Source organism: Tamandua tetradactyla, chromosome X (genome assembly GCF_023851605.1).
Source record: "Tamandua tetradactyla isolate mTamTet1 chromosome X, mTamTet1.pri, whole genome shotgun sequence".
Taxonomy (NCBI): domain Eukaryota; kingdom Metazoa; phylum Chordata; class Mammalia; order Pilosa; family Myrmecophagidae; genus Tamandua; species Tamandua tetradactyla.
Window position 1 is genome coordinate 59,722,130 of NC_135353.1, and position 27,791 is coordinate 59,749,920.

Below are 27,791 nucleotides of genomic sequence, written 5' to 3' on the forward strand. Positions count from 1 at the left end.
ACACCCTAAACTTATTAAAATCCAAAAAAGGAATATTTTAGTTCAAATAATGCATAACATAAGAAGCCTCATAAAAGTGTACTAAGTATACAAGGGTGTTCATTATGCACAAAGGGTGGGTCATCACACCCTTGAATGTCAGAGTGTACAGGGTTATGCATTGCAGCATTGTTCTGGAAGACCACATAACAAAACATTAAGATTGTTAATCTCGGAAGGATAGAACTGGGAGGGGGAAACACAGACTTTCACTTTTTACATCGTATCTTCCACATTATTTGTTGTTTTTCAATGAGCAAGAGTTAATTTTGTAATAAGTAAGATCTAAATGATTTTCTAAAATCTTAGGGATTAGTTGACAATAAGCATTGGCTATAAGGCAAGAGTCTAGGAATTAGATGGCCGGCCTGAAGATAGTGAAGGTGAGAGGAAAGCGATGATAGGGGACATGATAGAGTGGCCAATACAAATATCACAGTGTTGTTTAGGCTATGTTTCCCAGCAGTCATGTGTGCCACTTTTGGCATGCATGTCCCCAGCTTGCCAGCACCCAATCTGAAGCCTCAGTAGTGAAATGCAATGGTTTATGCTTGCTTTATTGTCTAGTAGTACTGTTTTTTAGGCCTGTTCTTTCTGCATGAATGTGGAAAGCTTGTGGGTGGATTGGAGAAAAGTACTACGTCGTGTCAAAAAAACAGCATTACTGCAAGAGAGGGTGGGCTTCCCAGTTTTGGGATTGATATATTCCCTGAGGAAAAGTTTTCCTCACTCATCTCTGTGTGCTTTATAGTAAGTGAGATTCTTTCCAGATCTTGACAGGAGATGATGTAAGTCTCAGTTTTCTGTATTGTAAATTTCCTATTTTTCTTAGTTTCCTTTTTTAAATTGTGGTAGAAAGTCAAAAATGGCTGAATTAGTGGCTGTCAACCAGATACCATTCTAAACTAAATTTAGGGCTCGGTCCCCTTAAGATGTGTGTTCTACCTCCTGACAGGTTCCTAGTACTGAGCCCTGTGGTCACCCCAGTGATCTTGCTGTTAATGCCATTAGTTAGCTTTTCTTCTTGACTTTGTCTTCCAGTGTCCCCAACTCCACCCTTTGTTTTTCAGTCTCATTGTTTTTCTTAAACTGCTAGTGATAGGGCTGGACTTAATCTAGTATTTTTCTAGCTAAAGAGGTCGAGTACAGAATCCAGAGCCTTGAAATAGTTATTGATTTTCAAACGAGTTTAAGACCTATCTTTAGAAGCAAACATTTGAGCCTGGTAGACCAAAATGGCCAGATGGTTCCACTTTAATATAAATAAATATTTTCCTTTGTTCTGAAAGAGGCAGATATAGTGAGATATGATTTTAATAATGAATAGCATCTGTATTAATGGAAAAGTATGTACCTGGCACATAGTAGGCACCCAATAAATATGTATTGAATGAATGGGTGACGAAGTTGAGTATATGGGGCTTTTCATTAATTTTAATAGCTAAGGAATTTGTCCCAAATCAGAGAGAAATTCTTCAGGCTTCATGTTTGCTCTTGACCAGCCTGAAATGAAAAATAGGAGAATCCCTTCTGAATATCCTTTGCAGGCCCAACAGCTTGCATGGGAGAACAAAACCACACATTTCTATAGCTCTTCAATAGATCCTTCTTATTTACACCGAGCCATCTAAATCTCAGTTCAACAAGAACACAGCTGATTGATTGGTTTTGTCAAGATGGATGAAAATGCTCAGTTTATCAAGTTTTACAAACTTCATAGAAGAGGAAACTGTGGTTCAAATATGATTCCTTTGTGAAAACCTGAAACAGGTTTTGTTTGATTTCCAGACTGTAATTTCACATGCTCTGGTCCTAGTACCATTGGGAAGGGTTATGTGTGTGTGTGTATGTGTGTGTGTGTGTGTGTGTGTGTGTGTGTGTGTGCTGTGGTGTGGTATGTAAGGAGGGAGAGAGAAGTAGGCACAGGGTAGAAAGCTAAAACATTAAAGCAAGCATGATTTTGTTTTGAACCACAGACAAACTGATTTTGCCCCCAATATATTACACGAAGATCTACCATTAGAAAAGTAAAAGAAGCAATATGAAAGAGATAAAAATCCATGTCTCATTCACATTGTCAGAACAATGGTTTGGGAAGTCAACTGACCTGGTGTCTTCCAGGCGAGGATAGTCCTAAGTTAGTTACGACTTAATATGTTTTCATGGCTATGTGAATTAGGACATGTTGTGAAGGGACTTTTGAAAATTAAACTTTTAACTTTGTGATCATTATAGATTCATATGCAGTTGTAAAAGCTAATACTGGGAGATCCCATGTGTGCTTTACCCAGTTCCAATCATAACATCTTGCAAAACTGTAGTACAAGATCACAACCAGGATATTGGCATGAAGGCGCTTTGAAGGCCTTTACTGGACTTGGATGTTCTCCTGTCTCCACCAATAAAACCCTGATGTTTTTAGACCTTAGAACAAGGAAGGAAGAAAATTCTAGGGAGCCACTTCAATGGAGGGGGCTTTTCAACACCAGAAAAGAATTAGTTAAGAGTCATCTCAAAAGCCTGAGTTTTCAGCCCTTCAAGTAAGTAAATCAAATAATACCAAAACATTGAGCAAAAAGAAATAAAGCATAACAATATGGTCATTTTTAACTAACTAGCTTTGACTTGCTCTTTCAAGCAGCCTAGTCACAGCTGGTTTTTAAGATAAGTTCTAATTTCACAATTCCAAGGTGTTAATGCCTTTTTCACCTTTTATAAGTTGCAAGGTCATAATGGCCTTTGGTCAGCCTCATTCCTTTGTTTAGGAGAATGAGTCTGAAAAAGCCTTTCCTCTTAAATCAAAATCACACCCCAACCACCCCCTCCCCACTCTAACAGAAGATCCTTTATGTTAGTGATTCTGAATGTTGGCTTCCCTTCAGTATCCCCTGGGGAGTATTTATATAAAAATCCCAATGCCCAGGCCTTACCCCAGACCAATTATATCAGAATCCCTAGGGGTTGGACCCAGGTATTAGTATTATTAAAGCTCTCCAGGTGACTCCAGTGTGCAGCTTAGCTTGCAAACCAGTGATGTATGTGATTGTGAATAATGTAGCCCACTTTCATACCTGAAAGAACTTCTCTTTGACGCAGCTTTTTGCGAAAATGTTTTTGAACCACAGAGCTTGACAAAGATCATCTTTCTCACTTTCTCCTCCTCCTTCTCCTCTTATTTGTCCTCATATCCCCTTTTCCCCACTCTCACATTCCCGCCATCTGTAAAGTCTCAGCCTTTATTGTGGCCCCAAATAAATCCCTTCTCCTCCCTGGCCTCAGTTTCTCTGTCTGTAAAATAAAAGACTTAAAGAAGAGGTACTTGGGGACTCACTGTTCTACAATAAGGTCTCTGATCAAAATTCCTGAGTGTGGTGTTTTATGTGCCTTGAATCATTTTTATGTCCCTATTATATATCCAGGAACTGAGTCCTTGGTACCAAAGAACAGCTTTTTCTTTTGTGCTTACCATCATGAATCAGAGAACTTCTTGTACTTATCCAGGGTCAGAGACCTTCCCTTTCTAGCTGTATCCCTGTAGAACTCCTTCCTTTTAGTATTAAAGGACACCCATCAGCCAAACTGTCATCTCTGTGTTCCAGTGTTCCATTGGCAAAACTTTTGACAAATTCCTGCAAGGACAAAACTATCTTTAACAGCCTTTGAGAAATGTGAGTGATGATGGCAGAAAATGACATATAAGCCTTTATGGAAATGAAAAATATCTGCACTAAGAATCACACCCGTGTGCATGATAATAAATTGATGCACATTCTTACTTGTGTAAATTTTCATAGCAATGTACTAGCATGGGCTCTTCTTAGATATGGAGAATAATATCGTATTTTGAAAGACCTTCTTACTCCAGCTCCTGTTCTCTCTCTCTGTCTACCACTAATGTCCTACCCTTAAGAGAGCAATAATAGTCCCAAAGCCACATTTGCAGCATATGTGTCTATGGCACATAACTTAAAAAAATGTTTTATGGACTGGTTGGGTGAGGTGACCCCAGAACTACCTTCCCAAGGTTCCCTGCCATTTTTACCACTAGATATAAGGATTTTACTTTTTATTGCTTGGGATAGGATTTTTTAATGGGTGCCTCTCCTTCACTCCTAAAACTCATCCCTAGAAACTCAACTAATATTATTTGGCTATAAGCCCTAAGGTTCCATTGTTTGTTCATTCTATCATTCCCTGCCCCTAGCCTACCTCAGTTCCTGAGAGAGGAGTGGGTAGCAGAATAGTGGGCTCATTGTGTGTCCTAAATCCTTGCTGAAGAAGCAGTGAATGGATTATTTTTGCTAGGAGACGCCAAGCTTTTGTTAGGGACCACAGCTTTCATTCAATTATTCAAAGAAAATTTAATGAGCAGTTTCTATATGCTATACACTGTTTTAGGCAATGGGGATATACAATTGAACAAAACTAAGTCCTTGACTCTGTAGAACATACATTCTAGTACTGTCATGTACTGTCAATTCTTTTATTTATAAAACATCTAGGGTATGTGTGCTCTGCTGTATTTTGAGTTCTAGAACATCTTATCTAGACTATACCTTACTCCTGTCCCTTTCTCCTATGCCATTCACCCTACACATTGTCAAGGAATTCAGTGCTTAGAAATAATTCTGATTACATCATCTCCCTAGTTTAAAAAAAATCCCTCTAAAGATTCCATACCCCATCTCTATTGCCTACCAAATAAAGTCCTTACCCTTTATCTTATCATTTGAAGTCCCCCATGATCTGATTCCAACCCATTTTTGGAATATTAATTCTTCAACTGTTCCTTTTTCCTGGACTCTATATTTTCTGCTATACCTTCTCAATTTGGAAACTTCTGACTGAAATATTCCCTCACCAACTCTGCCTGTAAAAAGTCCCCCCACCCTTCATGGCTTAAGTCACAGACCCTCCCCACCTAGAAGCTCTTTTTCTCCTTTAAATTTGCACGACACTTTATACTATAACTGTGGCCCCTGTCATATTCTGCCTTGTGTTGTGCTCTACTATCTAACTCAGACCTAAACGTGAGATTCTTGGTTACTGGAATGGCACTTTACCCTTTTTGGTTGTTTTTCCTTTCAGGCATTTGTCAGTAAATCTAGTCCAATCTATTAGCAAAAGATAAAAGTCTCAGCATGTTGCCAGTGCTACTTTCACATTCATCATATCCCTATTTCTATTGATATTGGTGGACTTGCAGTTGACATCAGAGCTTATCCCTAAAAATTAATAAAATCATTGAATGACTGCTAATGTGTGTAACTATGTAACTTCATCTCTGCCCTCTCATGGGTGATTTTTTTTTGCTGAACCGGTCCTTGCCATTTTACAGAGACACTCTTACCAGCGTTCTCACTATGATCCTCCACCACCAAACCGACAGGCAGGCAGCCTGACCCGTTTTCCTGGGGCCAGAAGTCACCGGGGAGCTCTTATGGATTCCCAGCAAGCTTCAGGGACCATCGTGCAGATTGTCATCAATAACAAACATAAACATGGACAAGGTAAGGGGCATCCTCCATTTGTACTGCATCCGCATCAGGGCTTCAGCCCCTGATCATTGGAGACCTGGAACTTGGAAAACACTTTTTCTTCCACACTTTTCACGTATTTGTACATTGATCACTTACCATCATGTCCACAAAATGAGTATGGACAAATGACTTAAGGGGACTCTTAGGATTTCTGCAAGTGCAGCCAAAAGAGCATAGTTCACATATCAGCTATACCTGGTTCTTAGTTAGGACAAAAGGCAAGAAAGCAGTGACTCTAAAGTCTACAGAAAGTATTATATTGGCAGTCCCTTCTCTGCAACCTCTTGCATTTTCGCCACTATCCCTGAGTGTTGGAAGGTCCTTTGGGAAAATTGGTTGAGTCTTTAATAAAATGAGAAGTTGTTCATTTTCCTTTAGGGCACCCTATTTCAAAGGTACACAGTGTGAAACACTTCTAAATCTCTTTTCCATACCTTGGGAATAAGGGTTCTCATACCTCCATCTGTCCCAGGTTCTCCTGAAAGAATGTATAAAAGATATGCATTCTGGCCTCAGTCTCAGAGAGGTTGGAGTAGGGTCAGAGCCTATGAATCTTCATTTTAACAAGCCCCCCAAGTAATTTTAATGCAATTGGTTTCTTGAACAGTGTTTAAGAAACACTGGCTTAAGAGGAAGAAGAATTACAATCATAAATGTCTCTGAAAGTTGTATCACAATTGGTACCTCTCGCTGTTTCTTTGTCAAGCTTAGGCTTGGAGTAGGGACTCTGGCTCCTAGTAGATCTCATATTTCAAAAGAAGTCCCACTGACTCCATGGCCTGGACCTAGGGTTAGTCGCATCCTTCTGATAGGGAGACTACTTAGGGTTTTATTCCCATCCCAGCAGCTTCATCCCTGGCTCCAGACAATGGTTTCTACCATTTAGCAAGCATCATTTGCCCTTCTTGCTCTTCCTCTTTCCCTTAAAAATACCGTGATTTAAAGGTATCTTCGCTGCCACTACTTATGACTAGATTTAATTTAGACCCCAGCCACAGTTTTCTCTCAGATATTGTTAATGGCTATGTGCTGCAAAGCTTTCCTTGTGTCCAGAAAGAAATACCTCTGTCCCAACTGAGAGAGTTAGGGGCAACTTGAATTGCTTGTCTGGTCCCCCATCCTCTGGGCTCAGAATCCAGATAAGAAATTTCCTCTTCATCTGCACTGAAATTCAGAACCCAAAAAGTTTGCTTTAGAGACCTACTTAGCTACCATAATTGCATCATTAACTCATGGGATAGCACATTTTCTAAGACATCTGAGAACCCATCAGGGCTTCTAAGCATAGACACTTACCTGGAAAGGGCCTTGGTCCTGGGAAGGAACCACCACCAAAGTTTCAGAATGACAGTTGAGTGTTCTGCCTTTTAAAGTCTACCCAGGCATATTTTATTATTTTCCTTAAACCTGAATCTGGCCTTACCTGTCTCCAATTGAAGGACTTAATGCGTACTGATCACGGCCTGCATAAAACTGATACTGTCTAATGCTATCTTTGTACCTCTTATAGGTAAACTACTTGGAGAATTTGGCTGTGTACTACCACCCTAGCCAAGGGGTTCTCTGACCTGGCCCCTAGAAGTTTAAGCTTCTTTGTATTTGGAGTTGGCCTTAACTCACAGAAGAAACATTTTGGCCATTCTATTTTTATTATCCACCTGTACCTGCAAAGGAAAACATTGCACTGAGACCTAGGGAACACAAAGCATCTTGGAGAGCAGCATTTCCTCCAAACCACAGAAGCCCATAGATCAAGTGTACACATGAGGATACCCTGCCCCCAAATGATATAGATCCAACTTTCTCCTAGAAAATAACATAGCAACATTCCTGACAATGTGCAGCATGAAAAAGCTGACCTTAGAAATGAGCAATTTAGTGATAAATCCAGAATTCTTCTAGCCCAGACTCAGGAGAAGTGATCAGGGTAACACTGACCTGCAGCCCACTCAGTGGCCAACTGACTATAGCACAGACCTACATGCATCCATGGCCCTCTTTTGTCCTACACAGAATTCTCTGGCCTCCACCCCTGCTCCAGGAATGGGAGTTGGAGGAGGAGAGATTCAAACAATTGACTGCTTCTTACTTTGTTAGGCATCGTGTCAACCAGCTCTTTAGAGCAAGAGCTCAGCTGGTTCCTTTTTACGAAACCACAACCATGTTTTGTTTCCTTAAAGGAAAAACAAAATCAAAGGCAGTTCTAGAATAGGTTAAAAGTAATAAATTATTAAACCAAATGATTGAATAACATGGGTGAAAAACAATCCGTTACAAAGAACTCCTACTATAAATCTCAACAAAGCTAGTCAAGCCAAAGCTAGTTGATCACATCTGTTACTAGTTAGGTTACAGATAAAAAAATTAAATTGCTTTTGAAATGTACAGGCTTAAAAGAAGAACATTAAAAAATGAAATCTTAATAAAAATGGTGGTGTGTGAGAAGAATTGGAAATATTTACTATAGATCTGGGTTTGATTTGAAATTTATTATATTTGAGTTTCAAGGCATTCTGATATGAATTTGTGAAAAGAGGAGGAGTTAGGTAAAGATGCAGTTTGATTTTCAATCCTAAATTAACTCCAATAGATTCCATTTGCTCTGAAAGTATTTCAAAGCCTTAAAAAAAGTGTGGGGAAATGGACTTTGAATACCTAAATCCTGTAATTTCCACAAAGCCTCTTTATTTTCAGGGCAGAGGCTCATCCCTTGATTTTCTCCGTGTCCTACAAAAGCCCCAGCTGGTTTATATTTATCCATATGCCCCCATCGATTTGGATGCCTCAGTTCTCTTCTGACCTTTCTATTACGATTCACTGCAGAATCACTTGCCCCACCCCATCTCCCAACTCCCCAGCTGGATGACTCAAAATTATCTTGGGAATTTTTTGGTGGGGAGAAGGTGAATGCATTTTCCTCTAGGGAACTGACTTCACCCCATTCCACTTCAGAGAGTGGGTTTTCACCCTGTCTGGACTGTTCCCTTAATTAAAATATGAGGGATTTTGGGATGCCCTTCTTCTTAGCTCTCTTGCTAATGATGTAGTCCTTGAAGTTATACCTACTTGGTTTCCTGTTAGAGTAAAAGAGAAGTGGTAGTACTCCCCATTTTGAGCTTGAGCCCAGCTTAAATTTAGTTGAAGCAAACTATGTACCCACTTGTTCCCACTGTCTAGAAGGGAGTGTTATTGTTTTGGGAGGAGAGAGACAAAGTGAAGGCAGAAGAGGGAAAACCACATTTAGCCTGTCCTGTTGTATGATTCCACGTCCCTGAGCCTCATGGTTTAGGTATTAAGGCTCTGGTTGATCTCACTGTTAGGTTAAGAGCTTACCCAGTGTAGGTTCTTGGAAATCTTTACTTGGATTTCACCTGCGAGAGTGCCCAGTAATCTAGCAGCTCTTGCAAAGAATAGGAAAAGGCAGTGAAACCATCTATATTTCCTAATGTGACCCAGTGGATTTGATGAGAAAGAAATAAGCTGATGAATCATCCTTCTGAACCAGTTGTCTTGCAGCCAAATCAGTCAATTCCTAGAATCGTCTCAAGTGGGACTATTTCTCCCACCCTAGCCCTGCCTTAAGTGATACAACCCACTCTAGAGATGCTGTTGATTAGGATGCCGACAGGTCTCCCAGGGTATGATGAGGTGAAGGGAATAATAAGAAACACACCCAGTCTCAGTCATTGTTTGAAATCTCCAGAATGTCTCAGTGCTTTCAAAAAGGGAGAGAACTCATTCTCAGACCTCCAGATGCATAGCCCTATGAAGTTCTTATTCGGGAGCTTACCTCTATATTTTACAGTAGGTTCCAGAGAGATTTTAGTTGGTTGGCATTGCAGGCTGTTCCTGTGGCCCCTTCCTTTCATAGGCCTCTTGGCCTGCAGCCAAGATGCTTGGCCTTTTGTTGTCCCTCAGAAAACGTAGAGCCAATGACTTCACTTCTAATTCAATAGATGTGAGAGTGACAAAGGATATCAGTGGGGCAGGCAGTGATTCACCCTAGCTGAATATCTCCCACCTTTGAGGTACAGACTGAGGAAATTGCAAGAAAAAATGAGGCATAAAAGCCACTCTTTCATAAGTTATCCAAGAGGTGTAGATTCTATTCCTCTAAATCTTGTCTTAGCGTCTTCATTCCCACACCCGAGAGTAGGTCAGCATCATTAAGCTCCATGCCCATCTATATTCTTTAAGCAGGCTCTCACAGCATTCGACATTCTGAATGGACTTCAGGATTTGGGGAAAAAACAGCCCTTTGGGAGGAGCAACAGTTTTTTCTTCTAGCTTCACTGAGATCAAACCTGGGCACCAAATCTCTCTGAAAAATTTTCATGCCTGTAAAAATATCCACTTGGGCTATATAAATCTTTTCTGAAATTGCAAATATTAGCACTGTGTTCCTTACCAGATACCCAAGACAGAGAAAAATGTGCTTTCATGTATCCATTCATTCCTCCATTAAAAAAAAAAAAACACTTATTGACTGCCTACTATATGTCAGGCACTTGTAAGTATCTGGAGGCCACTGCTGTACAATGTGAATAGCTGCTGATGGTAGAACATGGCCCAAGCTGTTTCTTGGTTACAGAGGCTGCTCTAAACCTATCACCATGGCCATGACAAGAACAAAGGATGCTTGAGGTTTTAAGGAGTTCAAGGCTTGGGTTATGAGCACAGGAACTCATTTGAGCTCCATCGACTTTAATTTCCATTCCTGTGTTCTCTTCCAGTTTGTGTTTCCAATGGAAAGACCTATTCCCACGGCGAATCCTGGCACCCAAACCTCCGGGCATTTGGCATTGTGGAGTGTGTGCTGTGCACTTGTAATGTCACCAAGCAGGAGTGTAAGAAAATCCACTGCCCCAATCGATACCCCTGCAAGTATCCTCAAAAAATAGATGGAAGGTGCTGCAAGGTGTGTCCAGGTAAAAAGGCAAAAGGTGCGTTGGTTGGATCCCTGCCTTTGCTTGACTGAGCTCCCTCACATAGTCAATCTCAACATTCTTTGAACATCAGAAACGTAATCAACCTGTCATATAATTGTAATAATAGTGGTTATAATAATGGACTTAATTCTCTCCTATCGTGAAGGACTGAGAAGATGGTTGCTTGAAAGGAATTTGCTACACAGAAATATATTGGGGATTTGCTTGTGAGTATCACACCTTTGACCCATGCAGTCCCAAGTTCTAAAAAATGATCATGATGATGAATATGCAACTATGTGATGATATTATGAATTATTGATTATATATGTAGAACGGAAAGATCATAGTAAAAATAAAAGAAATAAAGAAATAAAGAAACATCCCTAGGCAATATTAATTTGCAGACAAATTTGGGAACCATTGCTGTAGGCCCAGGGTGATTTACTGTCAAAGTGTGTGGTTCATGGACCCAAACAATGGATATCATTTGGGACTTGGTTAAAAAGGCAGTCTCTCAAACCTCCACCCCTGACCTACTGCATCAGAACCTACATTTTAACAAGATCCCATGGTGGTTTGGGATTTCACACTCTAAAGTTTGAGAAGCACTGGTTTATGGCACAAACAAAATCTTCCTTAATATAATGACCCCACCTTCCAGAGTAAATAAGGGGTGGGGTGTGGAGGGTAGGGGCTATCTGATTGGGAGTAGAGAACTAAGGCATTGGTACTGAAGAGGAAATGTACATGCTTAGGGACAGGAAGTGAGCACATTCTAAAGATGATATGGACATTGAGGCCACCCAGCCACAATGACCTATTAATACTTCCTAGTCTGTGATCTCACTGGATCTCCAAACCTTTCAGTGTCCCTTGTCAGTAGTTCCATCAACACAATTTTCTCTTTTGTCAAGGGTGCAATACCTTTAATTATATAAATAATACAAGATAAGTTCAGACAAAAACTTAGTTACCAAAACTACCCTGCTAAGATAAACCCTCTCACTGTAAAATAATCCAATTTGAGTCTCAGACCTCAGACAAAATCCTATTTTACTGTGTGCTTTATGTAGTGATTCAAATAAGAAAAGAAAGAATCCAAAAGGCATGTGATAGGTGGTTCAGTGGTAGAATGCTCGCCTTCCATGAGGGAGACCCGGGTTCAATTCCCTGACTATGCGCTGCCCCCCCTCCCAAAAAGGCATGAGAACAGGACAAAGAACAGGCACTATCTTTACTATCTTTTAAATAGTTGCCCTCTCAGGTGGGTAGTATTTGTTAAAACCTTAATGTACATACTCTTTAGCGCAGCAATTTTATTCCTAAGAATTTTGAGAAAATAATCAGAGACATATACAAAGATATTGGAACAAGGATATTTACCCCAGTGCTGTTTCCAGTAGCAAAAAAAGGGGAGATTATCTGAAAATCCAAGAATATAGGAATGTTTGAAAATTATGGTATCTCCATTATATGGAGTATTATGCAGCAATTAAAATCATTGTAGACCAAAATTTAATGGCATGGAAAGATGGTCAGAATGTATTTGTTAAGTACAAAGAGCAAATATGTATATTATGATCTCACTTATGTTAAGAAAAAAAAAGGAGGTATTCAAATATGCTTAGAGAAAAATAAAAAAAAGAATGTAAGGGTATATGACAAAATTAAACAGTGGTCATCTTTGGATGACTGAATTATAATTAATTCTTATTTTCTTCCTTTTTTGTAAAAATCTGTGTTTTCTAAATTTTCAACAATAAACATGGATTACTCTTGTTATTAGAAAAATAATTAACGTTATTATTTTAAAAACCAACTTTTATAATCCAAATTGACAATAATTTGAAGAGTCTAATTGGCTAAACCTTTTTCTCTGGAAGAACCCCCTTTCCTGTTTTCCTACTCTGTTCAGATGTATGAGGATTCCCTGGGCAATGTGGAGGGAGAGAGTTTCTATTCCGTTCCGTGGACCTCTCGGTGGACCAGACATGGGTTTCTTCATATTGCATCACTTAGGATAGTCACATCACCTTATAAGAGTCTCTGTTCATAGAGCTCAGGACATCTGCTCCATGTACTCAGCAACTATAGAGCATCAAAGGGCATGCCCTCATTCATGCATCCAATCTGGGAATATTTATTAAGTAGCTACTCTGTGCCAGACACTATTAAGTCACCAAGGATAGTGATGAACAAGACAAAGGTTACTCACCATCATGGTTCTTGCATTCTAGTGGGAGAAGAATGACAATTAACACAAAGCAATAAAATAATGTTAAGATGTGATGAGTGCTTTGAGGAAAAAATCTCAGCATCAAGAGATAGAGAATAGGGCGGGGGCACTTTCTACATGGTGGTCAAGGTAGTCTTCTCTGTAGAGGTGGTATTTGAGTAGTGTCCTGCATGATGTGAAGGGGTGAAAAATGGGAAGATCATGACATCACTGGGCTCTCAGGAAATACATGACAAAAGGAAAGCAGCAAGAGAGTAAGGAGGGAAGAAGAGTGAAAAAAATAACAGTGAGTTCAGTTATTTGAGTTGATAAGTGAAAAGATGTAAATAAAATTCACTGATGATCCTAGCCCAAAGTTTCCTTGTTATACAGGATTACAGGCCCCTTTATCAAACTGGGGCCAAAATAAAGATTGTGAGTTTCACATCTCTCTTTTCCATTTGCTGTATTGGAGGCTGGCCTTGCCTTGTATATTAGTGGCCACCTGTAGGGTTGAATAGGACTTCCACTTCCTGAAGGTTGCTAAACCACCTCTCACAATTCCCATACCTACAACACTCTTTTTGGGTTATGCCATAAAAAACCCCTTGTTCGAACTTAAAGGTTTTCTGGGGTGAAATAATGCATCTCCTTCTTCAGCATCACCACTTCCAAAAGGAATGGTTTCTCAATTTCTTAGTTCTAGAGAGAACAGGTAGGGCTCAGGGCAGGAGCATTCTCATGGAAGGTGGGAATGACCAGGGATGACTCCACAAATGGCATGCTTCCCCTTAAGGAAACAAAAGTAAGTGAACATCAAGTGATCATATAATACCTTAAGGTGGAGAGTATGGAATGCAGAGGATTTGGCCAATTACATAGTTCTAAAGACACACTTTGCTTACTCTTAGTATTGTCAAGTGCCAGCCGTGGTTGAGGCACTAAAGGGTTTGGTTGTTTGTAGGTCCCTTCAGGTTAGTAAATTAAGTTATTGGATGGGGAGGGGGTAGTAGTGCAGAGTAACTCTTCAGGGCACTGGGAGAATTTATAGCATATTACAGGTGCATCAAGTGCAATCATAGATTTAATATGCTGGTTATAGCTGTGGCCATTGTTAAGCTGACAAGCAAGGTTTAATAAATGAATTCAGCTCCATTGTAAAGGTGATAATGGAATACAGAGATGTCCTTTTATACTTAGTGACCTTCAACCCACCCAGTCGAAAGGTGCTAGGATTTATCCCTTAACTACCCAATATCACTAAGAAGAATATCCCACCAAGTAATTGAATAGCTAAGAGGAAGGACAAAAGGAGAAAGAAAGCTTGATTCTAGAATAATCCACAAATTGAGAAATCTGACCTGGAATCATCCAGAGAAGATTATGGTTTTATCCTTATAGTGCCAAAGTTAATCAGATCTGCAGGAGACATGCAATAACAATTTGATTACAACCTCTAGTCCAAATGTGTCTGATTGACTAGTGGTGGGTCTCCCTAATTAGAGTCACAAATCCAAAGAACTCAACACTGAAAGGTTTCATCCTCAACAGTTCAGATATTCTTACAGAGGGCTTCTGCACATGTTTGAAGTTTTCAGGGTGTCCAAGGATTTTCTTTGTAGTTCTTGATGTGAGTGTACACATTAAATATACAGCTGACTACGAGTCCAGCAAAGAAACTAACCCACTGATAATCAACCAAGTGAAACTTTTTTGGTAGTGGTCTAAGGCAAGAGAAGTTTAGAGGAGTATGGAGAGTATCAGGGAGCTGGTATCTTTATGCCTGGGAGCTGAAAAGCTTAATTTATATATTAAATAAATTTCAGTTGAGGGATTTGACCAGTTGTTTTTTTTTTTCTCCCAACCATACATTTCGCATCACATACATATGACTAATCTGACATGTAGGCTTTGGCACTGGTGTTGATCTGATATTATTGTTCCCCTTACAACAAATTAAAGAGCCTTCAGAAATGTCAAGTCAATTTGGATAGATCCTTCGGGCAAGTTTATGCACATGAATGAATGTCATAAATGACTTCCAAGTATACCTAAATAATGTCAGGAAAGTTAACCAAGGTCCTCCGTCAGCCCATTTCCTGGGCCTCTGCTGGCAACACTGGGCTGGACAGGGTATGAGCCTGTGGAAAACCCTATGTTCCTTTAAGATATTTGTAGCTGGACACATTCATCCTCCTTGTGAAGGTCCAGTTCTCAGCGATGGTAGTATTTGGATCCAGTTTAGTTTATGGGTCAGTATTCTGCAGAACTATGGATTCGTCATCACATGGATTTGAATAAAAGATGTTGTGCTCCTTTGTGATTTGATGGCTGTTACAGGGGCAATCTAAGCCGAGTCAATGAAATATGGGTCCAATATCTATCTGAGAATGTTGTTGATTGTTCATTTTTGATAAGTGTTAAGGTGTCACAAATAATGAGAGACATAAATGAGACATAAACTCAGTTCTGTGTTTTGGAAAACTATGATAAATGTCTATTGCTTCCTCATTCCAGAAGAACTTCCAGGCCAAAGCATAGAAAACAAAGGCTACTTTTGTGGAGAAGAAACAATGCCTGTGTATGAGTCTGTGTTCATGAAGGATGGGGAGACCACAAGAAAAATAGCACTGGAGACTGAGAGACCACCTCAGGTAGAAGTCCATGCTTGGACCATTAGAAAGGGTGAGCAAGACAACATTAATTTATTTTCTTTGTAAGGATGGCACAGGGAAGTAAGGAAATATTCACCTTAATTTTGATTCAATCTGTTCCTTTGTTTGGGTCAGAACTCTTCCCAGTTGCTTAAAAACTCACACATGTCTAACAAATTTGTTGCAATGGCTTTTGAATTTAACCATAGACTGTGCTAAAAAGTAAATGTTGAGCTTGGTAATCTATTGTCTTTCTCATACCACCAAAAGCTGGAACAGTTCTCAAGGCTGGTTATATATCAGAATCATCTGGGAGGTTTTTTTAAAAAAAATATCAATGCCTGGGCCTCACCCTCCAGAGATTCTGATGAACTGTTCTTGTGTGGAGCCTGGGCATTAATGTTGTGTTTGTTTTTTTTCTTAAAAAACAATGTATTCTAATGTATAGCCAAGGCTGAGAACTACCACACTACAGTCTACCACACTTTCCAATATCAAGCTCAGCAAACATGAAAACCATTCATACAGTGTGAAGCTAAATCCCCAGAATCATGCTATGTACTATGGAGAAATCAAGCTGAAAACGTTGTCCCTGACCTCCTGTCCCTGACATCCTGAAAGTTCTGGCCTCACTGGAAAAACCCCTCCAGTTATCACATCCAGTTTCTTTTCTGTTCACTCACATTGAAAACCATATCAAGCTGCACTATATTCTCTGTGATTCCACAGGTATTCAAACCATTCTATAGATGTAAGACTAGTGCTTAATTAGTCTGGTCAAGTTTTCTGGGAATTGAGATTCCAGTTGGGAAATAAAACACATCCTTTTTCTGCTGGCTCCTGCATAAGGCTCTAGAGGGCTCAAACGTTAATGTGCATCAGAATCACTCAAGGAGCTGATTTAAATTGCAGGTTCCTGGGCCCATCCAAGAGATGCAGATTCAATAGGCTTTGAGTAAGGTCTGAGTATTGGCATTTTTAACAAAAAGCCAGGTAATTCTAATGCAGGTGGCACTTGTAAATTACTTTGAGAAACACTCCTCTAGTATTTGTGGGAAGGGAGGGCTTCTCCTCCTTTTCACAACAGCCTTATGTTTTCTCTAAAGAATGCATTCCTCCCCTCCTCCAGAATGTACTAGAATATGCATATATATTTCTCATCTGTGCTTATTTTTGCTCTATACCTAGCAATATTTATTTTCTATCCCTAACTTCCTAGCTCACCCATAACTGGCTGTCTAGGACTAAAACTAGCTTGTTGGCTTCCTAGACATGGGGCTCACTATTCGTCTCCCCACATCTCTCACCCCACAGAGGTCTGTAGATATTTTTCGACTTGCTAATGTAGCATCTAAATAGCCTGTTAGTCACAATATGGGGCAATCAGTGTCTGTGCTTTGTGGGTAGAGAAAAGCACAGACTTCATTTACTTTATCCCCTATAGATCTCTTGAGGATTATTTAAGTGGAGTGGTAACATGCAAAGCACTTTTCTCTTGTTTACCTGTTACTTTGATGAATGCTACTCAGGCGAAGTTGAGACTTTGGGAGCCACACTATTTTAAGTCTCCCCATTTTTTTAAATAAAAGAAGGCTAAAGGACCTGTGAATATTTCCGAAAGGAAAATAGACTTTTCAGTGAGTTCAGGAACAGGGATGGCTTCTCCATTTACACAAACAACCTGCCTGAAATCCTACTGCTGGCATTCATTGCTTACCCAGGAGGGCAGCCCAGTAGTTTGGCAGGGACTTGGGGCTTAGGCAGAATTTCTAATACTGCCTTTGGCTGCAGAAGCTGCACCAGCACCCATGCTTGCTTCCATGTAGCTTTCTCTAGGGGGCGGGGGGGGGGGGGTACCATGTTCAGCAGCACTATCTCCTTTAGCTTCATCCCCTAGAAAAGCCAATGAGAGGCCAGAGAGCCAAGAAAACAAATGGAGTCAATTATAACCCTTGAGCCATCCAAGTTCCTGGTTAAGCACATTACACAGCCCAGCCCAATGCTCCTAAGCCCCAGTAATAAGATGATATGCTCAGCCCAAGCAGAAAAATGGGTTGGTGTTTCCAGATGAAGAGTACCTGACCACCTGCCCCACTTTTTACTTGGCTCCAGGCATCCTCCAGCACTTCCATATTGAGAAGATCTCCAAGAGGATGTTTGAGGAGCTCCATCACTTCAAACTGGTGACCAGGACAACCCTGAGTAAGTGGTACTTTCCTTTCTTTACTACTCCCTGGGAAAAGGCATCCCATTATCAATGTAGCTTAACCCCAATTAAAGTCCCTTTGTACCTCAGTGAACATTAACAGTTCTCAATATCAACATCAGAGGATGTTCTGTCTTTCATCTGGGTGAATTAGCAGCAAATAGGGTGACTGAATGTGAACTGTAAAGCTTGGACATGGTAAATACAAACCCAAATGTAATTTGAATGTAAACTACCTCAGGCCAAAGTTTTCTGAGTATCTTTAATGAAACTGCTAGACCCAGAGCCTCAAAAGGGGTGGAGATAGCTCACAAGATCCAGGTATGATATATATGTGGAGATTTGACATCTGGAAGGATATGTCTTCTGGTGGTGGGCATGAAAAACAGAGAGAAAACAAATACATATCAGTTCCCTTGCTTTATTAAAGTTCTCTTTGACTTTTTTTTTAATTGCACATGGGTGGCATGTTTCTTTTAAAGCCTTCAGGCATTCAAGCATACTTACAGCTCTCCCATTTTATACACTAGATGGAGCTTGGGGACTAGATACCACTAGGCATGGGGGTGGGGGCACTTACTTCTAAATAATAAAAGCACAAAATCTCTATCCACAGGGAATTCTAATGAGCAAGACAGAACATGAAATGCCTTAAGTATGAATTAGTATAGTTCTGAGGAGTTAAATACCTAAGTGCTCAGAGGAATCTGAAAAAGGCAATGAGATGAGAGCCAGGTGAGCTTAGGCAGGGAAGTCTTTGGGAAGGAGGTGAGGTTTTACTGTGTTTTGAAAGAAAACGGTGTGATTGGGCAACAGGTCAAGAAATCATTCCAGGGAGAGGGTGCAGCCTAAGAGAAGACTCAAACAGGAGCAAACAAGAATTGTAGGTGTAGGTAAGTGAGTGAAGAACAATTGCAAAGACCACATAGGGCTCACTGAAAGACGAGAAGTGTTGGATTTAGGGAGTTGTCATAAGGCCTGGAAAAACCGAATGAGAAGTTCAAATATAAGGCAAGTAGCATTGGTAGTTGCTGTAAACTTACAGACAGCATAGTGATATCAAAATGGTGCTTTAGAAAGATGTCTCTCAGCTGCCAGATGGATTTATTAAAGCCACCCATCTTAATGCAGCCAGATTATGAAAGGTCCAAGATGCCATGCAAAGAAGTTGATGTTGATCTCTACACCAGAGTTCCCCCATAAAGGTTAATAATCAAGTAAAAATGCATGCATATTTGATTTTTAGGAAGAGGCAGTTCTGCTGTGTGGATGAAAAGTGGAGTGTCCATTACAGAGCTGCTGACAGTCTGAATTAGAAAGCTATTACACTATATTAAGTAGTGAGACGGGAGGAGAGGTCACTATGAGAGACATCTCTGAGTTAAATCAACAAGATCAGGTATCAAAGAGACAAATGAGTTTGGAATGACTTCAATATTAACAACTTTATAAAACTGGGTGACTAGTGCTACCACTCACCAACAGGAAACTCTGGAGGATATGCAGGTTTTGATGAAACAATGCATATGAGTTTACTTAGAACATGTTTAGATTAAGATGCTTAAGGGTCTTGTGAGCAGAATTATCCAGGAGGCAGCTGGACAAAGGGGTGATTGAGTCAGTTGCTTGTCTTCTGCAGGAGAATGATAAAAAATAAACTGGACCAGATGAAAATTCAAATAGAGGAGTTGGGAATCCTTACATGTGAGTAAGGAATAAATGAGGCAGAGTTTAGGATAACAGGATCAATGATGTGACTTTTGAAATTACCAATTAATTTCGAAGAACTTCTTTTTAATTAATACCATGAGCAGGGCACTCTGCTAGGCACTAGGGTACTGGAAAGATGATTTAGACATATTTCTAGCCCACAGTAGTCAGGATTTGGAGTGATAATGGAAGGAGATGTTGTGTATGGCAAACTGTGTACAGCTGAAGGCAGCCAGTAATATGATGATCCTACAGGGTCACCTGAGGGCAAAGAAGCACAAGCTTCATTCTATGTGCCTATCAGAGCTTGTCACATAGGAGGTCTTGGGTGAAAGCTGGTTCTGTTTGCCCAGCCCTTCTCTCCTTTTCCCTCCTCCTATTCCATGGAGGCAGAGGTAATGGGGAAAAGTGAAGAGTTCAAGAGAGAAAGGAGCAGAGAAATGAGGTCCATATGGCTAAAGAAAGAAAAAGCGTTCTAAATAGGTTCTGAATTAAAAGGAGATTGCTTACCTTGGATTAAGAGTTCTCCAGATTGCAGCATCATAAACACAGCAATGAAGACCAAAGAAGGATCTTCAGGATGGGAAGTTTGTGATGAAGCTTGATTGATAGAGCAAGACGATAGAAAGAGAAGGTAGATCTTGCCCCCTGAAGATCAGAAAAGTTAGAAAAGGGATGATCCAGAGACACACAGGGGTTTCCTGTGTTGAGCACAGAGCATGCACTTAAAAATGTTTCATCCATTAGCATGACAAAGAGGGGGAAATAGAGAAGTTGGTAAGGAAACATTGGAAGTATGGATAGTTTCATGGAGGAAGAGGAAAAAATAGGGAAGCAAAAAGGGACACAACCAGAGACAAAAGGGAACGGAAGGGATGCAACAAAGTTTACCCAGCATGGAAAGAAATAACATGGGGAGTAAGAGAATGGAACAAATTAAGGAGCCATGAGGAGGAATTTACAGGTGCTAAAGTGTATATAAGGACAGCATTAGGTATAGAAGAAAGCAGAAGTGAGCAGTTTTTGCTAAAGGGTGGCAGGAATAGAGAAAAGAGCAGTAAATAATCAAGTAACCAAAACCAATATTGGGGGCCCCTAAAAGTTAGCAGACCCCCACTAATGCACCAGGTACTGTTTTTCCAAAGTGTTTTGTGAGCGGTTCAAAATGCTAACAAACTGATAGTGAAGCATTTTGCAAATGCTAAGTATACTGTGAAATTTCCAAGACTAATAATACTTATATCTTACTCTCAAGGAGGCAGTTAGGTATTATTCTTACAAATTCTAAGTGTTGAAATGAAATCCGTGTCCTGTTTTCCACATCTGCCCAAGATAAGTTTTTATTTGGATTGGGGGGGACAGTTATTTTGCTGAAAGCATCTGACATTTGTGTTCCCTAGTCGGTCCATGAGTGAGTGGGTAAGAACAGGATATATCGGTTCTACTCCTAATTTGCTCTGCTCTCTTTTTACACTTTCCTGGACATTTGTGTTTGCTTTTTAGGCCAGTGGAAGATATTCACTGAAGGAGAAGCTCACATCAGCCAAATGTGTTCAAGTCGTGTGTGCAGAACAGAGCTTGAAGATTTGGTTAAGGTTTAGTACCTGGAAAGTTCTGAAAAGGGCCACTGTTAGGTGAAACAGACAGCATTGGATAGGGTAAAGCAAAAAAACTCAAGCTGCAGCTGGACTGCAGGGTTATTTTGCTTAAGTCAACAGTGCCCTAAAACCCCAAACTCAAACACAGTCAATTATTCACGCCTTGCACAGCATAACTTGTTCCTTTATGTGGAGTGGTGTGTCAGCCTTTAAACATCTCCTTCCAAAGAGGCTAGAAGAGTCCTGAATTATTTGTGGTAGGAAGAGGGACAAAACACCACAACACTGCTCTAATTTCTTGGAAAATAACATTTCTTTACAGGTTAAAGAGCGAACAAAATCCAGGGTTTCAATCTAGAAAGTTATTCAAATGAAAGAAAGAGAAGGGAATGCTTATTAGGAGCTCTGGAGTACAGAGCAATTACTCATACGAAATTATATTCTTTGAATTTTAGAATGTCTTGTGTTTTTTTTTTTTTAATTAACACCCCCCACCATACACACACCCATACATTAAACTATAGCAGTTATTCTGAAGTAAAGTCAACCTAAACTCTACTCTCCTATCCCTTGTCTGGCTCTTAAGTATCTTACAGGTTGTTGGTGACTAAGACAATAAATAAGGAAGGGTCGGCAGAAGGCTCTGCCCTTGGTTCTTTGGTGTGGTTGTTAAAGTCACCAACTGTGATAGCATGGTAACAAGTAGTAAACAACTTTGCCCTAATGATACACCTCTCTTTTTTCCATGAACGTATAGGGTCTCCATAAAGGAGATAGTTTTGGATGGATTTTTTAAAAATGAATCCATGTAAGGCTAAACAATTGTTAAATAAAGGAGTTAATAGAGATCAACAAGGCTATCATTTTTTTCCCAAATCAATACATTCTCCAATTAATAGCTCAATACCCACTAATTTTCTTGAGGTCATAGTTCTCTAGCTGTAAAATTTAGGTTTATTAGTAAATTCCAGAAGCTCCTTCAAAGAGCAGGTTTTCCTTCTACAAGTAAGGGGTTGGTTTTCACTTTGCAAAGTGACCTACTCCTCACTAGATTCTTAGTGTTGCATCTTCAGTTAAGAAAGTTGTTCATTTGGGGATCTGGTAAAGATCTCTATCCCAAACTTTCCTGTTGTCAGGAACTTCCTTTTTCTTAGAGTATTTGGCCTCAGCAGGGAAAGACACGAAAGGTTCAGTCTTTATGGCAACCTGGCATAGAGAAATCTGTTCTCATGAAGAAACACACAAGCCTTGTGGTCAGGACTTCAAGGGACAAAACTCTCACCAGCCCATCAAGCACGTTCTCCTTGGAAATGGGAGGTAGACCATCCTGGGATGAAATGCCACAGAGTATTAGTTTGTGCATGTGTGTGGTGAAAGTGGGGAGATGTGGAGGAGGGGAATGTTAAGCAGCTGCTGCCTTCCCACCCAGAGGTGTCAGTATTTCCATGATGTGGAGACTAGTAACCGGATCCTGAAGCGAAGGGATGATTTCCTTTCTCCATGATTCACCACAAAGCCTTCCCACCCAGGTGTTCTCTGAAAACTCAAGCATAAGGGAACACCCAGAGAGCTTCCCTAGATAGACTCATGCCTCCAGGTGCTGCGACACACCTTTGCAAAGTGCTGTGTGAAGCAGGAGCTGGGGAGCTATGTTAAGTCAATCGTAGACCCTCTAGTGTTTGATGTTGTGTAGGTAATAGGACATAGGTAAAAGGGGCCAAGCTGCCTGTAGTTAACTAGAGAAGAATGAATGTGATTCATCTTGTGTATTTATTTGTATCATAAGCACTTGAAACAACAGAGATGATAACCACATTTAGCAGTTGTAACAATTTCATAGTAAGTCATGTAAACAAGTAAGAATAACAAAACAGGTATTATCTTTTCACTTCCCTCACAGGACATGTACCTTAAATATGGTACTTATTTATGTAGTCACTGTATTTGTGGATTTTTAAATTAATAAACAAAATTAATTTTGAATAATTATCTGCAATAATGTGTGAGTGTTTGACCCTCTGTTCAACAGTGTTCTTGGACTGAGTAACAGGTCATGGGTGGCCCTGGCAGTTTCATACTCAGCTTGACATACTTATCACACTATATAGAACAGTAATTAAGAGTGTGGTCTTTGGAGTCAGAGTACCAGGGTTTTTAATCCAAGCTCTGCACTTACCAGCTCTGTTTGTCAGTCTCCCCAGCCCTAAAATAGGAATAGTCCTGTCCCTTTACTTGCCATCTTGCTATGAGGTTTATACTAGTTGGTGCATATAAAGTGATTAGAATAATGTCTGGTACATAGTTAACATTCATTTATGACCATAAATGGTCAAGGATGAAGTGGCATTGAAATTGGCCATTGGTGTCTGGACTCCCTAAAAGTCAAGACCTTTATAAGATTGGGGATAGAGGCCATTAACTTGAATCTCAAAGAATCCTCAATTTTGGTCTGCTTCTTATGGATAAATCTATAAAGGGGAGCATGTTAATCCAAATGTTAATCCAAACTAAAATCCCTAAAACCCCCATTACCAGCTAAATTTATGCTATTGCAGAAGCCAAGATATACAAGTACTTTAAGAAAGAGTAGTCAAATGCATTGAGTACTATGGAGGAGATGTTAAATAATATAAAGACAGAAAACCATGTATTGATTTTAGCAACACAGAAATCATTGGTGATCTCAGAAAATTTTAGGTGGGGTGATAGGAACAGAAGCCAAATTAGAGAAGATTGCTAGAAGTGAGTCGATATAGGGGATTTTAGACAGCAGCTAATAATAACTCCTTCAAGAAGCTGAACTACAGAAAGTGGGGAGACAATGTAAAGGAAGTAGCTGGAGAAGCATATGAGGTGAAAGGAAAGTTTTTGTCCTGTGCACGGATGGAGTCAATGACCTCTTCTCTCTCCACCTGTGAGGTTACACTTTGTAATCTTATATTAGACCAGCTAACAAATGGCTCTTAAGTGTATATTATATGGACTAAGGCAGAATCTTTTTGTGCTCCAAGGTCTCATAGAGATTTTCATGGAAACAACTCCTTCAGGTTCCACTTTTCAGCCCTTTTCAGCCCTTTTCTCAGGCTCAGTGGCCAGTATGCAGTGGCTTTGCTGTGTACAAGCCTCCAAGACAGGCAGGCGATAGTCATCCCAAACCCTCTGCCATTTGGTGCACATGTGCTGCTTCATTACCCCAGCAAAACCCTCATTTACATTAACCTCAGAGGGCTCATCCCACCACTCTGCCTGATATGCCCAAGAAAACAGAAAACTCCAAGTGGGAAATATGGCTCCTTGAATGCCAAGCTCCAGCCACAGCAGAAAGACTCTTTCACCATTGTGCCTCTATGTATTATATTCTCCAACCACATGAAGCAAATCAAAGTTCTTGGAATGTGTCATGTTTTTAGTTCTTCTGTGCTTTTGTACACAGTTCTCTTTGCCTGGAAGGTTCATCCCCTCGTGTTTCTGCTTAATGAACACCTACTTGTCTTTTATAGTCATCATGCTCATCTGTGATAGCTTGTCCACTTCGCGCACATTTAATTGTCCTTTGTCCATATTCCCAGGAAATAATAACCACAGTTAACATTTACTGAGCACTTACCCTGTGACAGCCACTGTAGAATCAATTTACATGCATATGTTTCCTCATTTAATCCTCACCACAGCCCTATGCGGTAGGTACAATTATTGACTCTGTTTTAGAGATGAGAACATTGAGGGCATTCACCTTTTACATAACATTATATGTGAAAATGTGAAATATTTTCTCTTCCAGTTTCTCCTTGACTAGATCAGGAAGCTCCGAGAGGGCAGGGATCCAAAGCATAGCACTACCAGACATTCAACAAATATTCATCAAATGGATAATCACTCTAACAATATTCTCCAGTTGGGAAAGAAAGCAGATCAGGGAATACTTACATGTCCAGGGGCTAGGCAGACCTTTAGGACATTTTCTCTAGAGCCTACTCTAAGAAAAACTAGAAAAGTCTGTGGTTAGAAATACAAAGAAAAAGTGCTTGTTTCCTTTGCAAAAGAATTGGTCATAAGATGTCTTTTAAAATAACTGATAAAGATCAGATTTGCATTTAGATTTTTTTTTCAGACTTAAAGCAAGACGCCCTTGCATTTGTGGCACAGTCTACATAGCAATACTCAGATGTAAAAGACTTCGATATATCTATGTATACTATCTATAATATAATATTTAGACTATCTATAACACATATTTATAATACTTATATCTGTCTATATCTCTCCAAAAGTGTGTGTGTGTGTGTGTGTGTGTGTGTGTGTGTGTGTGTGTGTGTGAGAGAGAGAGAGAGAGAGAATAATTAGGCTCCATTATGGTATATCTGGACCCTTCACAAAATGGACCACACCAGAAATCCAAGGCCTGGCTTTGAGTTCATGTAGACAAGAGGAGTTCTGAATTGTTTCTAATAAGCAGCTCCCAATCTAGAAACATAATGCTGGACAAATTTTACAATTTCAGCATGCATTTTCTTATAGAAACAGCATTCTATCTGATGCTCAGATTCCAAGCCAGTCCACACAAGCCTTTTGAACCCTGAATGTAGGCAAGTAATATACAGTACTAATTAGTACCTGCTTAAGCTTGGTCCTGGAGGCAGGGACAGGTGGTGAGGAGAACGGAGCAATCAGGGAATTTCCTTTCACTTTCCTAGGTGGATCAAGTGGGAGGGGGGTGGAAACAGGCTCTAGGTAAAAATCTCAAAGAGGGCAAAGTTTGTACTTGATGGCCTCCTCTCACTGTTTCATCATGGACTCTTAAGAGTCACCAGTCCTGTCATTCCATCCTATGGATCCAGCTATAGTCCTAGAAAGGCTTACATTGCTCCACAAAGAACCTTACTCTCTACCATTAGCCAACTTACTCAACAATCAAAACCTGAATCTCTTCAGGGCAGCTGTCTGGTTCTTGGGAAGGGAGCAAATTTAGTGAAGTTAATGATAGTTCCTTAATCCTCAGATACCTTTCGCATTTAAAGTGAAATTTTACTCTTAATTACCCTCAAGATGAATTCCCCAATTACAAAATTATAGTCAGAGGGAAGAGGTAAGTGAAACCTTTCTGGCAATGGAGGCAATAGGAAAATGCTTCACATGTGGCGCAGGGGATAGAGGTGAGATTTTGGGGGAGTAGGGGAAGTAGGCAGCACCAGTCAAATAGGTCATACCTACCATCCCTGCCTATATATCTGCTCTCTCCACCTCCACCCCTTGTAAACAGTGCTAATGTTGTGCCTGCTTTTCCGGCTTTCTCCTTCTTTCGTATCTAAACCTGCTAATTCTCTACGATGCCCAGGTCTGGAGTCTGTTTATTGTGGGAAGGAGTAGTTTCGTGGCAACAGAGGCTCTGGCAAGGAGGAAGGGGCTGTCTGTGCAATTATCCATTTTCACTCACCGGGTTGTGGCTCTCTGCTAACCCTATTAAGGAGTACTCAGAAAGGAATTCTTAAATTTATGAATGTATCAATGAAGGGAGACAGCTTCATCTAAAGGTATTCAAGGAAAAAGGAAACACCGCAGAATGGCTTTAAGCATTTGCAGTCCAGCAATCAAGGTGTGCACCTCTGTTCAGGGAATCTCCAAAATTAATGTTAAAATAAAATAAGAAGATTAGAACCAACCTAGTGTATTTGTTTGCTAATGCTGCCAGAAAGCAATATACCAGAAATGGAACGGCTTTTAAAAAGGAAATTTAATAAATTACAAGTTTACAGTTCTAATGCCAAGAAAATGTCCAAACTAAGACACCAACAAGAGGTTACCTTCACTCAAGAAGGGCTGCTGCAATCCAGAACACCTCTGTTGGCTGGGAAGGCATGACTGGCATCTGCTGGTCCCTTGCTCCTGGGTTCCAGCCTCTGTTTCACATGAGGGTTCCTCACTTGGCGACTGTGGTCCTTCACTTAGCTCCTCCAGACACAATCGGGTTTCTGGCTTAACATCTCATAGGAAGGCACATGGTGACATTTGCTGGGTCCTGACTCTCCAAACATCTGGGTCTTGTGTTGGCTCTGTCATCTCTGAAGCAATTATTCTCCAAGCTTCTGTATCTGCTCAGTCTTGAGCTCTCTTCAAAATGTTTCCTCTTTTAAAAGACTCCAGTAAACTAATCAAGACCCACCCTGCATGAGCGGAGTCACATCTCCATCTAACCAGAAGGCCACACCCACAGTTGGGCATGTCACATCCTGTGGAGATAATCTAATCTACAAGATTGAATCAGGGTTAAAGGACATGTCTTTTCTGGGGTATACAAAACTTTCAAACCGGCACACCTAGCAAGGAGCCCACTCCATTCAGGAAACAGGAAAAGACTGGGCACTAACAATTCATATTTATTTCCCTATCTCCCTGTTTCCTACATCTCCATTTCCTTATCTGTAAAATGGGGATAAGAATAATCCCTACTTCATAGGGTTTTTGTGAGGTTTGAATAAGATAACATAAAGTGATTAGCACAGAACATGTACACAGTAAATGCCCTTTAAAAAAATAGCTCTTTGTTCTTGAGCTCGAGTATTCAGAGAAAAAGGAAAGCAGTCTAACCTTGTGTTAGCTTCAGTCAGAAAGTGGAACTTGAACATGGCTTTGTAGGAAGTCCTAACCTGATATAGCCAAAAAGAGAATACACCCACTAGAAACTGGAAGTTTAATTAATTAAATTTAAATGTAATTGTATAACTAAAGGTAGGGAAACCTGATTAGCCACTTTTAGTTTTTCTAGAAAATGACATGAGGGGTTATGGTTGACCATAATTTCAGTAAAAACCTAGTGTGGTGTGTGATTTGGCTATTCACAACATTTGTTTACTGTAATAACAGAAATGTTTTCATTCATTCTTCAGCTATTTATGCAACA

At 40.1% G+C, this 27,791-nt stretch overlaps 1 protein-coding gene across 3 annotated transcripts in view; it reads left to right on the plus strand.

The window, feature by feature from the left end:
- CHRDL1 (chordin like 1) overlaps positions 1–22,855 on the plus strand; it is a 101,140-nt gene extending 78,285 nt beyond the window's left edge. For all 3 annotated transcript variants that reach the window (XM_077147043.1, XM_077147044.1, XM_077147045.1), the window contains 5 exons: positions 5,378–5,549; positions 10,313–10,522; positions 15,243–15,410; positions 17,492–17,581; positions 20,799–22,855. In XM_077147043.1, the coding sequence (XP_077003158.1) occupies positions 5,378–5,549; positions 10,313–10,522; positions 15,243–15,410; positions 17,492–17,581; positions 20,799–20,896 (738 nt within the window). In that variant the 3' untranslated portion in view covers positions 20,897–22,855. The remainder of the gene's footprint in view (positions 1–5,377; positions 5,550–10,312; positions 10,523–15,242; positions 15,411–17,491; positions 17,582–20,798) is intronic.
- Positions 22,856–27,791: the final 4,936 nt, after the last annotated feature.